Here is a 15,507-nt window from a genome sequence, read left to right on the forward strand (position 1 = left end):
ATATCCTTGCTGACAACTATACATCCACAGACGCTAAACTCATCCACGTCATGAAGTCACTCCGAAATAGGGCAAGTACGTCACTGTCTTTTTGGACCTCAATGTCCCATTTAAGAGAACACCAACTGTTCCTCTTTTCTGACGATTAAAGTTTTTCCCAAAGATCACAGATCCATATCCCATTTCAAGGCTGTTAACTAGCATCTAGGAATACTGGATCTTTTCCCGGAAACCTACATAATTCCAAGTAGTCATGGCAACCGCGTGGGCGGAAACTTGGGTGGGAAAGCAAATGACGCTATTAACACGCGTCCTATTTGCCAGATTATAATATGGCCACCGTAGCAACAACCGACCCAACCTTTAGTTAAAAGTCCCGGCCTGAGCAACCCTGGAGGGTAACTCTAGGTCAGAAAAAAGAGAACCACACAGGGCAGTACGACCACTACCACTTCCGGACACCTCCAGCCGGCCCTTCGTTGCTCTGGTCTAGCGGATAGGCGCTCACTCACTGCTCCGAACGTAACTTCCGCTATCCGCTTCCCAGAAGATTGACAGCTTGGGTATCCAATCAGAACCAGGATCTCCCCCAATCCCTGCTAAGGGTGGCTTTGAGAGCAGGAAGCCCCGCCTCCCACTGGCGTGTGACGTCAGAGTCGCCATGGCCAGCTATCCGTACGGGCAGGTGAGTGTGTGGAGGTAAGGGACGAGTTCCGGGTCCGAAGCCCAGGCCTGCTCCCTTCCCCGGCTCTTCCCCCCCCCCCCACTTTATCTGCACCCTATCCACGCTGAGGCTCACCTAAATGAGGCCTCTTGCCAAGAAGCTCAGAGGGTCTGTCGGTCGCGCCCATTTTACGTCACGCAGGACCACTCTTCTAAGAGGTCCTGTCGCGTCCCCTCTGGCGTCACTCAGGCAAGGATATGTAGGGGTTCTTTGGACCCCTAAATTCTGTCTGCACCTGGCCTGGGCTCTACACCTATCGAGCCTCTCTGGAGAGTGCCTGGGCGGGGACCTCCGCGGCGACATTCAGAGTTATGGTTCCATCCGTGTCGTTCAGATCGTGAGATAAGCAGCTTTCCTGACCTACATCACACGTACTACGTAGGGATATCGAGAGAATCTGGGGTAGAAGGTGCCACAAGTGAGCTGGTTAGACCGCTGACCAACATCACTTCACACGCAGGAAAAGAGAACCCCAGAGAAGACAAGGAGCTTATCTGAATTCACTACTTAGTAAGGCAGCAGAGCCAAGGTCAGAAAGAACCTCAATTGTCTGCAAATGCTACTTGCCAGTCTGTCTCAGATCAGCCGACGACAACCATAGCAAGCGATCGTGTGGTTAGAATTCTTTGCTGGGTGACGTAATGGTAGGGTGGTTAAGTGCAGTTTGGAATCAGAGATACAGTCAAGTCTTGACCTCATTACTTAAATATATTTGAGATCTTAAGTAAGATACATTGTCTCTCTAAACTGTTTCTTCTTCTAAATAGGGCCCAATAGTAGAATCTGCTTCATAAAGCTGTTAGGAAAAGTGGTCCTTGTAGAGCTTTTAGTATACACAGTAAGGTATAAGGTGTTGCATTTTAGGTTTTGTTTTTGTTTTTCAAGGTAGTGTCTAGCTGTAGTCCATGCCCATCTGGGATTCACTATGTAGTATCAGGATGGCTTCCAAATCACAGTGACCCTCCTGCCTCTGCTGGGGTTAAAGGCGTGCACCACCACGTCCAGCTAGAATTTTAATTTTTACTAGACTTCTAAAAGGTGAGGGCAGGAATGCCTTCAAAATAGTCCCATCACTTTACAGAAAATGAAATCCCAAACAGAGAGTGTTGACTTGCCACAAAGTATTTTAGTAAATAAAGATCACATAGAAAATCTGGGTATGCTGGCTCACGCCTTTAGTCCCAGCACTTGGGAGGCAGAGGTAGGAGGATTGCCATGAGTTCGAGGCCACCCTGAGACTACATAGTGAATTCCAGGTCAACTTGGGCTGGAGTGAGACTCTACCTCGGAGGGGGGTGGGGAGGAGAAACCACAGAAAAAGTTGGAAGACAAGAACAAGTGGAATATTACCAAGCCCTCCATTGACTATAGTCACATACCAAGAGATGTGGGAAGTGCAGCCCTTGTGCAGTTTACACAGAAATTGGCCCTCCATTTTGCCCATATGAAAGCCACGTAGGAAGGCAGGAAGGAATTACTACCTCCTATTTACCGCTGAGGAAAAAGCCCAGAGAGGTTAAGTGGCTTAAAGGTTACACATAACAAGTGAGGGTGAGGTCAGAGTTCAGAATTCTTCCTTACATACTTAGCACAGGGGAAGAAGAGACACCAGTGTGTGTTGGGGTTAGGAGGAAGTATAACAGTGTTGCCCAAACTCCATTCCATTTTTGGAGTTTTGTAAGGTGCCAGTGGGTTATGTTAATGGGATTCTGTGGTCAAGCAAGTTTGGGAAGTACTTTTAAATACAGCTGGGGAGAAAAAGAAGAAAAAAATACAGCTAAGTAAGTTCACATTAGTACACCTCAGGATTACTTGTAAACCTGTCAGGAAGGCATAGAATATGAAGTATTTCAAAAATTCCTAAACCATGGAACTTCCCCTCTTTATTTTCTATCTGGCCATTCTCTGTGATCACGTTCGGAAAGAGCAGTTTGGGAAAGTATTGTCGCAGTGCATTGTTTCTTAATGGCTGCTGTGCATCTGAATTACCCGAGATCTTTCTTATTTATTTATTTATTTATTTATTTATTTATTTATTTATTTGAAAAGCACACTTTTGGGTCTTAAGATCTGCTCCATGCCCAGTAATCAACATCTTTAAAAAAAAAAAAACCAAAATCTTTAGGTGTGTGATGTATACACGTGTATGCAGATGTGTGCTTCCTATGCACATATGTGCACAGGCAGAGGATAGCATCAGGTGTCCTCTCTCACTCTTCTGCCTTATTTTCCTGACACTAGACTTTCTCACCGAACCTGGAGCTCATGCCATTTTTTTTTTTTTTTCCAGCTGGACTGGCTGATCAGGAAGCCCCAGAGGCCCTGCTGTTTCTGTCCCCCCTCAGTGCTATGACTACAGGCATGCATGCACAGCCACGCCTAGCTTTTATGTGGGTGTTGGGCATCAAACTCAGGTCTTCACACTTGTGCAGCTCAGTATCTGCATCTTAATAAGCTCTGGGGATGATATGTGTGTGCTCTACAGTATTGGTCTAGAATCCTAACAACCACTTAGTTATGTGCCTTTGGACAGACCATCTTAGGCCCTCCGAGCCTTAGCTTCATCTGGAGAAAACAGAAATGGCACTCATGAAAAGGCTCAAATGAGGATGGAACGCAGCAAAGCCTATAGAGAACTTGGCTAGTATATGGTACACATCAGTGTACCATGGCAGCTCTTGCTGCCATCACCATGATGGTTACCTTGCCATGCTGCGTGAGCTCATGTCAGGACAAAATACTGAAAAAGAGCTTCCAGAGAAAAGCGTCTGGAATAGAAGAAATGGTGCTTTTATATCCACTGTACTGTTAGTCCTCCTCCTCACCCCAGGTGTTCTAAGAAAGGAAAACTGGTTGTTTGAAATATCCAAAGGCTGGGGCAGTGCTGCCTCCCCTCCACCCACTGCGTCATCCTGGAGGATTCCAGCCTATTGCTAGGAGTCACAGTTCCTGTAATTTTCCACTGCCTCCAGCACAGGGTGCTCAGGCATGGCCTGGGTACTGGAGTAGTAAAAGTCAAGCACCCTTGGTTCAGTGGGGGAATCAGCTTGATGGATTTTAATGCTTACAGGCTTGGTTCCTGAGACCAGAGAGATCTGGCTTTAAATCTCTGTTCTGTCACTTGCTTATAGAAATTTGTTGCAAAGGTCTGAGAAGAGGTTCATAACAGTACCTCTCTCAGACATACTGAGATTAAATGAGTTAATCCATGTTAGATGTTTGGTATGGTGTCTGGTATGTAGTTAATAGTCCAAATGGTTAAGGAATGCAGGTGTATATAGTAGAATTAGGTGTTAGGACAGCACAGAAGGTGTACCTAAGTCTTTGTCGGGATCAGGAAGAGTCACTTGCAGGAGGTGGTTGGGTGAAGAAAGCAATTGTACTCCAGGAGAGGAAGTAACTTCACAAAGACAAGGAAAGAAGTAAGACAACAGTATTATGAAGGAATTTTGAGATCAGCCTAGTTTAAATGATTAGGGGGGGAAAGGGGTAAGAAAATGAATCCAGAAATCTAAGCACAGGCTGGATCTCAATATGTGTGTGTGTGGGGGGGGGGGGTTGTGGTATGTGTGTATATGGTGTATGCCTCTATGTGAAGATGCATGCTCCCATGGGCAGAGGCAGAAGAGGATATCGGGTGTCCTTCCTCTCTCTCATCTGCTTGTTTTCCTTGAGACGGAGTCACTCACTGAACCTGCAGCTGCCATTTTTTGGTCACATTAGCTGACCAGCAAGCCCCAGTGATTTTTTGGTCTCCCTTCCCTATAGGACTAAAGTTATGGGCATGCATGGCCATGTCCAGATGTTTTACTTAGGTGCTGGAGACTTAATCTCAGGGTGAATCAGGCCCCCATGCTTGCATGGCAAACACTCTTACCTGCTGAGCCATCATTTCCCTAGCCCCTCAAGTTTTAAACTGTGTGTGTGTGTGTGTGCTTGTGCATGTGGAGCCCAGAGGACAGCCTCAGTTTTGTTCCTAGGACGCTGTCCTCCTTTGAGATAGGGTCTCTTGGAGCTCACCAATTAGACTAAAATGGGTGGCTAGCAAGTACTAGCGATCCCCCTATCTCTCCCTCCCCAGTGCTGGAATTAAAGGCTCATACCACCGCACCTGACATTTTTGTATGTGCTCTGAGGATCAAACTAAGGTCCTCATGCTTGCAAGGCAAGCACTTTACTGACTGAGTCATCTTCCCAGCCCTCTGAAGTGTCATGTGTGTGGTGTTGGAGTTCATAATTTTCTCCTAAGAGTAATGAGAGAGTGAAATGTTCACCCCACTTCAGAATTCTTACTGTGGGGATCTGTGAGAATAAGTTGAAGCAAGAGAGACTGAGGCAGGAAGGCATATTTCAAGATTTTTGGATTGTTATAGACTTAAGAGAACCATGGCCTGGTGGAGGCTGGTTCGAGAAGTGTTTGGGAAGTAGAATTGGAGACATGTGGTCTGAAATGACAAAGTAGGGAAGGGGGACTAAGACTTTGTGTTTGGATGAGTGGGTGCAGGAGGTGCCACAGGATGGGAACATGGGGATGTGCTTAAAGCTGGAGGAAAGGGCAGGAAGCTGCTGGGTATATGGACCTGCGGCTCAGGGGATGGAGCTGGTGAGAAAGATGTTGGAGTGTCAGCACAGAGGTGGTAATTGAAGCCTTGGGACAGTTCTTGGCTCATGGTTCATTGGTTGTGTGTTTCTGTCCTTTAAATATTTTAGGAGCCTATGCTGGTGAATGCCCAAACCATTCCTTCTGTCTTCAAGTGATTGTTTAACCCCTTAGCTTGGGCTCCTACCTCTCATAGCAGCACTTAATGGGGTACCTGTAGGAACCAGGCTTGTCTTTGCAGTGCAGCCTCCTTCCTCCTGAGGACTTGGTATCAATCAGCTTTTGATACTTCTAAGCCTCACCAAGGTCTTGATGATGGAAGAATGAAGCTTTAGAGCTAAAAGTAAGCAGGGCTTTGTGAACTGAGAGGGTGAACTCTCCAGCAAGGACAGGAGCTCAGACAGTGATGGCAGGCAGTGCAGCAGAAAGCCCTTCACTGCATGCGAGGCTGGACTCAGGGATCTGGGGTTCTTCTCCAATACATGGTTCTCAAGCTGGTTTTAGGTGCTGTAGTGCAAAAAGAATAAGATTCTCTGAGGTTCCCCAATTTTTGGATGGTGAAATATCGTCTGCTGTCACCTTGCCCTCTACCTCTGTCCACTGTAGAAAACCTTTGTATTTATTTGACAGAGGCATTTAGCATAACTCCTAGCCCAGCAGACACATGCTAGGCACTCATCTGTGCAGATCCTCTTTGAATCCCACTTTCCCATTCTGGCTACATGACTAAAGCACTTTTGTTGTTTTTTGAGACAGGGTCTCACTCTAGCCCAGGCTGGCTTCAAACTCATGGTGATCTTCCTACCTCAGCTGTCCAAGTGCTGGGATTAAAGGCACACACCACCATGCTTGGCCTAAAGCTAATTTTTAAACTCCCTGTGCCCCCATTTTCTCATCTTAGGATGGGAATGATAACTGATCTTCAGGATTGGGGACGGCTGAGAACCAGAAGCACTTCTGTAGAACCCTTCTCATTGCTGGGACAACACACCTGACCACCAGCAGCTTATGGAAGGAAAGCATTTATTTCTGGTTACAGTTTCGAGGGGACGCTTCATCATGGTGGAGCATGACAAGAGCAAACAGCCAGGCAGACATCTCATCTCCACAGCAGCAGAAAGAAAGTAGTCCACATGCTAGGCTTGTAGCTGGGCTCTATTACCTAAAGCCCACCCCCAGCAACGTGCCTCCTCCAGCAAGCCTCCACCCCACAAAGGCTCTGGCTTTCCCAGTTCCCACCAGCTGGGGACCAAGTATTCAAAACACACCAGCCAGTGGGGGGCATTTCATTCAATCCACTACAACCTCATAAATTGTATTTCTCCAGCCCTGAAATATAGCAAATGTAGTTGATTTGAACTCAGCTAAGGATCTAAAGTTTTTCTGTGACACCTTAGAAAACATGGTTACTGAATACTTCCTGTCTTTTGCTCACTTTTCCCCAGTCATGTGTTATAGGTATGAAATATTATTAGAAACGCTGTTAAACCAGGACTGGTGGCTCATGCCTTTAATCCCAGCCAGCACTTGGGAGGTTGAGGTAAGAGGACTGCCTGTGAGTTTAAGGCCGCCTGGGTTATAGAGTGAGTTCCAGCTCACCCTGAACTAGAGTGAGGCCCTGCCACTACCCCCCCCCCAAAAAAAAACTCTGGAAAGGGTTGGCAGCATGAATAGTATAAAAGAATGTGGGCTGGACATGGTAGTGCACACCTTTAATCCCAGGATTTGGGAGGCAGAGGTAGGATACATGAAGCATGGATCTGGAAGTGTTCAAGGCTACCCTGAGACTACAGAGTGAGTTCCAGGTCTTCCTGCGCTAGAGTGAGACCCTACCTCGAAAAAAAAAAAGTGTGGAAGCTAGGCACAGTAACTCACATCTATAATTGCAGCACTTGGGAGGCTGAGAGAAGGATCACCATGTGTTCTGGGCCAGCATGGGCTGCATAGTGAGTTTCAGACCAGAGTGAGACCCTGCCTAAAAAGAGAGTATGGAATCAGGGGTCTGGCTTTTATTCCTGGTTCAGACCTCTATTAACAACTCAGTGGCCCCAGGACCAGTCTGTTGTCTTCTCCAAACTTCCTTCCCAGCCTGGAGCTTGCCTTAGTTGGTGGCTCTACCTCCTTCATCTTGTGCAAGCTAGAAACCTGAGTCATTCTAAACACTTCACTCTCTTCACTCCCCCTCCATCTCTTGCCTAATCTAATTAGTTGCCAAGTCATGTCTAGTCTATCTCTGAAATAGCTTCAGAATCCTTTCCGTTCTCCCCGTCCCCAAGCCTGCTGTCTGGTTCATGCCCTGCTTGCCCAGCACCTGGGCTGCTGCCTCCCCCACTAGCTCATCCTCCATACCGGCCTGGCTAATTCTCTAAACAAGGCTCTGATCACATTCCTCTTCTATTGGAAACCCTTCTATGGCACTCTGTTTTCTCTAGCACAGATGCTCATTTGCTCAAATATTTATGGAGGTTTGCAGGTGCCAGACACCGTGCTGGGCCCTGGGGTACCATGATGAAAGAGGCCCAGTGTTTGCCCCTGGGGAGCTCACTGTTGGGTGGGGGAGACAGCAAACAGAAAACTGCTCTCAGTCACTGTTAACTCACTCACCAGCTGAAAAGCTGGACGTTGCAGAGGGTGTGTCTTTCTGGTTCTCAATACCATTCCCTGACCACACCATGCTCACTTCCAGATCTGTGCTTCATCTATCTTTCCTCTGCCTGTAGTGTCCTTTCCCGCTTTCCTTTGCAGGGATACGTATGCACCCTTCAAGGACCAGTGTCACTGCTCCCTTTTTCAGGAAGCCTTCATTGAGTCACATTGTACATTATTATTATTGTGTGTGTATGTGTGATGTGCATGTGTCATTTTCTCACCTGTAGGGGCTGGAGTGGAAAGTTGGGTGAACTCCTGAACCCCAGAAGTCCTCAGCCAAGATACACAGAGGTGGACAAGAGAAGGAAGGCCTATGTGTGCTCTAGTCCATAAATGCCTTGGTCTTAAAGCCAGGAGAGGACCTGGCTGTAGACACAGGCTGTGTGTGACTTCTCAGTACGTGAATGCCTCCTCTGTAGAGGGAAGCTATCATTAATAGTTAATGTGTATCAAGTGCTTACTCTAAGGCCCTGTGTCAAAGGCCTTGTGACTAGCCTCATTTCATTCCTCTGGCAGCCTGAGGCAGACACCATTATCATTCCCATTTTACAGCAGAAAATCCCTAAGCTTAGTATGGGCAAGTCATTAATCCAGTTAGTAAGTGACAGGACTTGAATTGAACTGGTGTTTCACCAGTGTATCATATTGCCTTAGGGATAGGGTTTCCTGTGCCTGCCTCAGAAGTGTGAGTGATCATAGGGAAACATTTTGTTTGTCTTTAGCTAGTGTAGAGTAAGGAAGATGAGCTGTGAGTGGATCTGTGCTGTGGAAACATTGCTGGTAGCCCGTGCAGGTCACGAATATGTGCAGAGGCTGCATTTGTGCTGGTATTCTGCTGGTGGAGTTGGAGGTACCAGAAAGTGAGCATTTCAAATTCCATGTAATTCATTTGTCTGCTCATTCTTATAATAAATATTTGCTGGGCATCCATTGTACACTGGAAGCCGGGATAAAGTAAAGTAAAGCAAAGCAGAACTGATCCCTGCCTTGGTAGAGCCCCTCAATGTGCAGGAAGAGTCAGAAGGGCAAGATTCAGCCTTCGACTCTGCAGGCCATTGGTGGTATGACCACGAGTGAACTCCCAGCTCCCCTAGCAGCCTCAGGGCCATATGAGCAAGGGGGTCGGGAGTCCAGCCCCTCTGGAATCCATCGGAAGAATGGCAGTGTGAACGCTTTGTATCTGTAAGGTGCCATGTTGTGACCAGATTCACATACCGACTGATGTCTTGTCTTCTGCAGGGTTGCCCAGGAGCTGCAGGACAGGCGCCTGGAGCCCCTCCCGGCAGCTACTATCCTGGAGGAGGACAGTATGGCAGTGGGCTCCCCACTGGGGGTGGTTATGGAGGACCTGCTCCTGGAGGACCTTATGGATCCCCAGCTGCTGGAGGACCTTATGGACACCCCAGTGCTGGAGGACCGTATGGTGGCGCAGCTCCAGGGGGCCCGTATGGCCAGCCACCTCCGAGTGCCTATGGTGCCCAGCAGCCTGGGCCTTATGGACAGGGTAAGTAGGAGTTCGGGTTCTGAGTGCCTCTGACCTGGTTTTGAGCTATCATGGCCATCCTTGTCCTTCTCTGAGTTTTCGAGTTCCTCCATTGTGGTATCTTAGCATCATCTTGCTTCCAAATTTGCCCATAGTGGCAGAACAAGAAGACCATCCACTCAGTTAGCTCTGCTGTGGTAACAACTCCAGAACCGCCTTGGCTCGCAACACGCACTTACTTCTATTGCTTACCCTCGCTTGCTTGTGCTTCTGTATGGGCAATGCAGGTTGGCAGCTGAGTTTCTGCTGCGTGTGTCTTAATTGTTCTGGGACCCAGGCTGAAGGAGCATCTCATGTTTGGGTGTTGTCCTTGTGGCAGAGAAAAAGCACAGGAAGCTAGTGGGAATGGATGGCACATTGTCTACTCGTGTTTTTGGCCAAAGCACACATCCTCATTGAGCCTGACACCATTGGGGAATGGTGCCCTTCTCATGGGGAGCTCAGTGGGAGAGGGTGTGGAGTGCCTGTGTAGGTAAGGGAAATTAGTAGGTAATTGGACACAGTGTAATCCACTGGGGAAGAATCCTCCTTCCTATTGGTGGGGGTGTGACTGACCACCATCTGTCTGTAGAAAGACAAGATGGTATAGTGAAAGCTTAGCTTTTGAGGTTGGACCACTTCCTGATCTGAACAAACCACCTCTTTTAGCTTCAATGTCCACCTATGTGAAACGGACTATGCCACTGCCTCACAGGTGGCTAGTCAGGATTAAATGAGAAGCTGCGGTAGATGATGGCACAGCGTGGGCCTTAATCAACAGCATTCTGTGGAAGAACGGCAGTCTTGGTAGAGAAGTATTTGACATTTCATATCATGGCCTTAAAAGATACTGAGGCAGGCAGAAGAACGAGAGAAGGGAAAGGAAAGCAGACTGAAGGAGAATGCTGACTGACAAGAGGGCCAGAGAGCCTTGGCAAGGGACTTCAACCTCTGAAGATTTCTGAGCAGTCTCAGACAGAGGGACAGAGAAAGGGCTTGTCGCCAAATTCATTTCAGTCAGCTCCTTCACAGAGTGATTGTTCCCAGGAGACCAAGCCACCAGCAAAGCTGCCTGGAACCTCTTGAGTGCATGGGCGGGGCCTCCAGGGAAAGCTGTGCTTGGGAAGCAAGCAGCATCTGTGTGGCTGTACCAGGCAGGTGGCCCTGGGGAAGACACTCAAACCTCTGGGGTTCTGAGCACTGCCAGCAGTGGCACTTTTCCTCTCCGAACCCAAGCATCTGCCGTTTGCTTTCAGTTGAACAGCTCCATGGTGGATTTCTGCATCATTTGAAATCTTGTCTCTGAGCTCACGGGAGGTCATCGCATTGAAAAGAGCCCCTGGCTCTGAGGCTTACTCCACCAGGGCCCAGCGCTAGTGGTACTTTCTAGGGCTGGGAAGGAGAGGAGGGGTGGGCTTCACATGCTCTGTTGCACTCCCTCTCCAAGGCAGCTAGCAGCACAGTACTGCAGGCGGCATGACCCATGCATGGCCGGCCATGGAGTTCTTGGGAGGTTCCAAGTCCAAGGGTTGAGCACTGCTGCTCTCGAAGACAAATCTAACCATTAGAAGTACCCTTCTGCCCACAGAGGCTTTTTCTACTTGCTCCTCATCCTGCCCAGCTCCCTTCTCATTATTCTTTCAGACCCAGATGAAATGTTCTCTCCTTTGAAAATGTCTCTTCCCACCCTCCAGCCCTGGCTAAATCTCATTTTGCTCTTGTGCCTTGTGACCACTCTGAAGTGGGTTTTTTTCTGGAAATGGAATCAGCACTCAAAGACTTACACATTTCACCTGAGGTCGGACTAGTAGTAGCAGAGGCAGGATCTGAGAGCTTGTTGGAGGTTCCAGCAGGGGAGCCCAGCTACTACTATCCCCTTGACCAAAGACCAGTCCTCCTCTCTTGGGGGAAGGTCGCCCACTTCAAGTATGCAGCTTTGGGCGGGTTGCACATGGAATAGTGAGGGAGGAAGGGGACACCTGCCTAGCCAGCCAGATCAGCTGAATCAACCCTGGCAATCAGTGGGGTGACTTGTCACAGCCAGACTGCCCTCACACCCCAAAGTCAGGATATGAATCCGAGTTGCACTGATTCTAAAGCCCAGGCTTTTCTTTATAAAGCACACAGTCTGTATTTGCAGAAACTTCCTTCTAGGGGCTATGGCTCTCCTTTCTCCACAAGAAGGTGAGTGAGCCTGCCTAGATTTCCTGTACTAGACCCTCAGTCAGGCAACCCTTTTTCCCTCTAGCCTCACCTTTCGGCCTGTCCTCTATACTGCCTATGGTTGTCTCTGGTAGTGCTCTGTGAAGAAGCCCTTTCCTGGCCAGTGACCTCCACTTCCCTACAACAGACCTACTTCTGCTTTGTCATTATTCAACACCCCAGCCCTCAGGTCACCTTTTCTAAAGAATTCTGATGTGTTGGAAGAGAACAAGAAACATAAAATAAAATAGGGCAGTGACTGGGGCACTACACAAAAAGTCTACAGAACTCGTGGAGTAGAAACCAGCTGTAAATATTTGTAAGCTGCATCCTGAGGCCTGTACCATCAGAGTAAGGATGCCAGCTTGATGCAAAACAGGATGGACAGATTTGTGAGGCTTTGTGAGTAGGGAAAACCTAGAGCCAGGTTGGTGCTGAGGGTGGCCCTTCCCAGCATTTCTGCAGATCGGCCTTGAGACCTGAGTCTGATTGCCCTGGTTCACACCCCTCCCCCAGGTGGTGCCCCTCCCAATGTGGATCCTGAGGCCTACTCTTGGTTCCAGTCTGTGGATGCCGATCACAGTGGCTACATCTCCATCAAGGAGTTGAAGCAGGCCTTAGTCAACTCCAACTGGTCTTCGTTCAATGATGAGACATGCCTCATGATGATAAGTGAGTCCCAGCCCATCTGAGAGTCCACAGGTTCGAGCTGGGGGAAAGCACCCGATGGGGGCAGGTAGCCTCTTAGGAGAACTCCTTTGGCCAGGGAGGATTTCTGAGAGGAAGCTGGGTTCAAGGTGAGATCTAGACCGAGCACTCTTTCTGTAGTTGTTGCCAAGCTCTAGACTGCTGAATTGCAGGATGGCCCGGGCGGTTTCCATTCTGCAGCCAGGGATTCCCTCCCCTGGTAAGGAGCGGCAGGAGGGTCAGCACACATCCAGGGCTTGGAGCTAAGCCACCAAGCCTGTAGGGAAGATGTAGTGCCACAGGGACGGGACTGAGAGTGATGGGGAGGAGCTGATGCTGCATTAATGCAGTGTCTCTGGCCTGTAGTTCTGTGGAATGGGGAGAAGTGGTGGTCTTGGCCCTCAATCTTAAAGCCATCCCCACTGTTTTCCCCTCAGACATGTTTGACAAGACCAAGTCTGGCCGCATTGATGTATATGGTTTTTCTGCCTTGTGGAAATTCATCCAGCAGTGGAAGAACCTCTTTCAGCAGTATGACCGGGACCACTCCGGTTCCATTAGCTACACAGAACTGCAGCAAGGTGAGGGCCACGGCAGGCACGTGGGCAGGGTAGAGCTGGACTCATCTTTTACTCCTTAAGACGGGGCAGGGTTTTCCTCTCACTGCCCTTTGTTCACCTATACCACAAAATGCTGGTTCAGTACAGGCCACCCACTCCATCTCTTCTGCGACCTGGTTGGGACACAGCCATGATCCAGGGCAAGGTAATACTGGGTCTAGAATCAGGACTGGGTTTCCTGGTGAGAGGAGTTTTGGCAGTACTGGGTAGGGTAGCCCCCAGCTGGCATGGAACCAAAGAAATGGGAACTTGACCCCCAGCACACTTGGAGACCACAGCATGTGGCTCATTCCTGTAGTTTTCCAAAAGATAGGTTCTTTTACCCCTCCACCAGGAGGCAGTTTCTTATCAACTCTGGGGCCCAGAACGTTCCTAAAGTTTTAGTTGTGTCAGATGACCTGAGGCTACAGCTCCTGGTCTGGTTCCAATCTCACTCTGTAGGCCAGAGCCTGTAGCCAGGGCTCAGGCCAGTAGGTTAAGGGGACAAGTGGTCAGTGATGTTGTGACCCCAGCAGGAGTTTCATTACCTAAGAGGGGGAAAAGACAGCTCAGAGTCCAGACTCTGTCCTGGCCGTTCACTTTAGTCACGCTAAGGTCTGTGGGTGGAGGTGAGCATACCTTATCTACTCCTAGTGGAAGGGCAGGGGTGATGGATACTGATCACTTTCCTGCCATCTTCTGTCATGGGTGCTAGTGAGGGTGATACCAGCAACAAAAGTAGCAGTTATTGAATGCTTGCCATGGCCCAAGCACTGTGATAAGCATTTGAATAGGTTCATGTGATTCATTCTTCCCCTGTACCAGACTGTTATTCCATACCCTTTGGTGAAAGATCTTCTGTCCTCCCTTTACAAATAAGAAAACTGAGGCTTAGTGTATGTACATAATAGCCTTGAATTCTTACGTATCACCCTCGTTTGAGCAGTAGTGAGGGGTAGTGAGGCTGAGCCCCTAGGCCAAGAACTGTCTGACTTCGGAGCAGTCTGCTTTCTCTCTGCCCTCAGCAGGGTGTCAGGGCTCCAGACAGAACACTGTCCTCTCTGGGACTCCATGAACTCTGAACAGTGGAGATCTGGAAAGAGAGGGAGAGGGAGCTTCCAGCTAAGGGAACCATCCAGACAGAGCCTCTCCTGTGCTCCTGACACTCTGAATGGTCCCCAGGACTTCTTTGTCCTCTTCACCCTTCTGTGTTGATGCCCCCAAACTCCCCCCCCCCCCCCGCCCGATCTGTTGTGTTCTAGAACTTGATGGTGATGGTGCTCACATCTGGTTGTGTGTACCCCTCCTCTTCCAGCTCTGTCCCAAATGGGCTACAACCTGAGCCCACAATTCACCCAGCTTCTGGTCTCCCGCTACTGCCCACGCTCTGCCAACCCTGCCATGCAGCTCGACCGCTTCATCCAGGTGTGCACCCAGCTGCAAGTGCTGACCGAAGCCTTCCGGGAGAAGGACACCGCTGTACAGGGCAACATCCGCCTCAGCTTTGAGGACTTCGTCACGATGACGGCTTCTCGGATGCTATGACCCAGCCTCGTACAGAGTGGAGCACATCAAGGACCTCTCCTGGATCTTAGAGTGGGAGAAGCCTGTGGGCCTCTCTTCCTTATCTGTCCTCTTACAAAAAGACCCTCCCTTGTTTGATACAGCTCTGTTCCCCAAGAGGGTTGGGAGGCCTGCGTCAAGAGCCACCAGATAGGCTCTGCAACACACAGATAGGAGCCCGACTTAGGGGAGGACTGGAAGTTGGATGTCCTGACTATCTCTGAGCTGTTGAATGGCACAGACTTGGAGCAGGAGATGCCAGCCATGGCATAAAGTTAGTATTTGGTCAGCTGTGCTTTCCCTCTTCCTGATGCCAGTGGTAAGGGTTGATGGTTCACCCAGGCCACCATGTCAGATGATCCTACAAAGTGAAATCTAAGTGAGTATGAGAAAGGTTTGCCCATGGGACCAGTGGCCAGGGCTCCTTGGTACCCACAGTACTTGTGTGTTAACATTTGATTTACCTGGGGCTTTCCTTCCTCAGGGAGCCTGGACAGTTTGCCATCTGGGTCTCGGTGACCAGGATACTGCCCTTCTAATCTTGGACCCCTTACTCGCCTGCCATATTCTAGTCAGCTTCAGTCCCCAGAGACAGTTGTTGTATCCCCCTGCCAAATAGTTTAAGGCTTTTGTTGTTTTTTTAACTTGCATTTTTCATTTGGGGCCAAAAGTTGCGTGAAAATGTAAGCTTTAATAAAAGGATGAAACTCTGAAGTCTGATGTTTTTCACCATGACTTCCCAGCTATAGGTTCACACTCATCTAGTTATTTGTCCTTTCATTCAGTGGATATGTAGTAGCCATTGCTTACCAGGCCTTGCAGAAAGCTGCAGCTTTGGAGGCTGTGACCAACATGGTGATCCTCTGCTTGCCAGAATGACGTTGGGGTCCTGCCAGGTTCACTTCTCCATGGTTGGGTCAGCTCAGGAGTCTTGAAAGTTTAAGGATAGCATTCTGGGCGA

At 49.0% G+C, this 15,507-nt stretch overlaps 1 protein-coding gene across 1 annotated transcript; it reads left to right on the plus strand.

The window, feature by feature from the left end:
- The first annotated feature begins 639 nt into the window (after positions 1-639).
- Pef1 (penta-EF-hand domain containing 1) lies at positions 640-15,260 on the plus strand. The gene is made up of 5 exons (XM_004665287.2): positions 640-685; positions 9,213-9,477; positions 12,214-12,369; positions 12,822-12,965; positions 14,299-15,260. Exons 1-5 carry the CDS (start codon positions 662-664, stop codon positions 14,526-14,528), a joined length of 819 nt encoding a protein of 272 aa, XP_004665344.1. The 5' UTR covers positions 640-661; the 3' UTR covers positions 14,529-15,260.
- The last annotated feature ends 247 nt before the right edge of the window (positions 15,261-15,507 follow it).

The sequence above is a fragment of the Jaculus jaculus genome, chromosome 5 (genome assembly GCF_020740685.1).
Source record: "Jaculus jaculus isolate mJacJac1 chromosome 5, mJacJac1.mat.Y.cur, whole genome shotgun sequence".
Classification (NCBI taxonomy): domain Eukaryota; kingdom Metazoa; phylum Chordata; class Mammalia; order Rodentia; family Dipodidae; genus Jaculus; species Jaculus jaculus.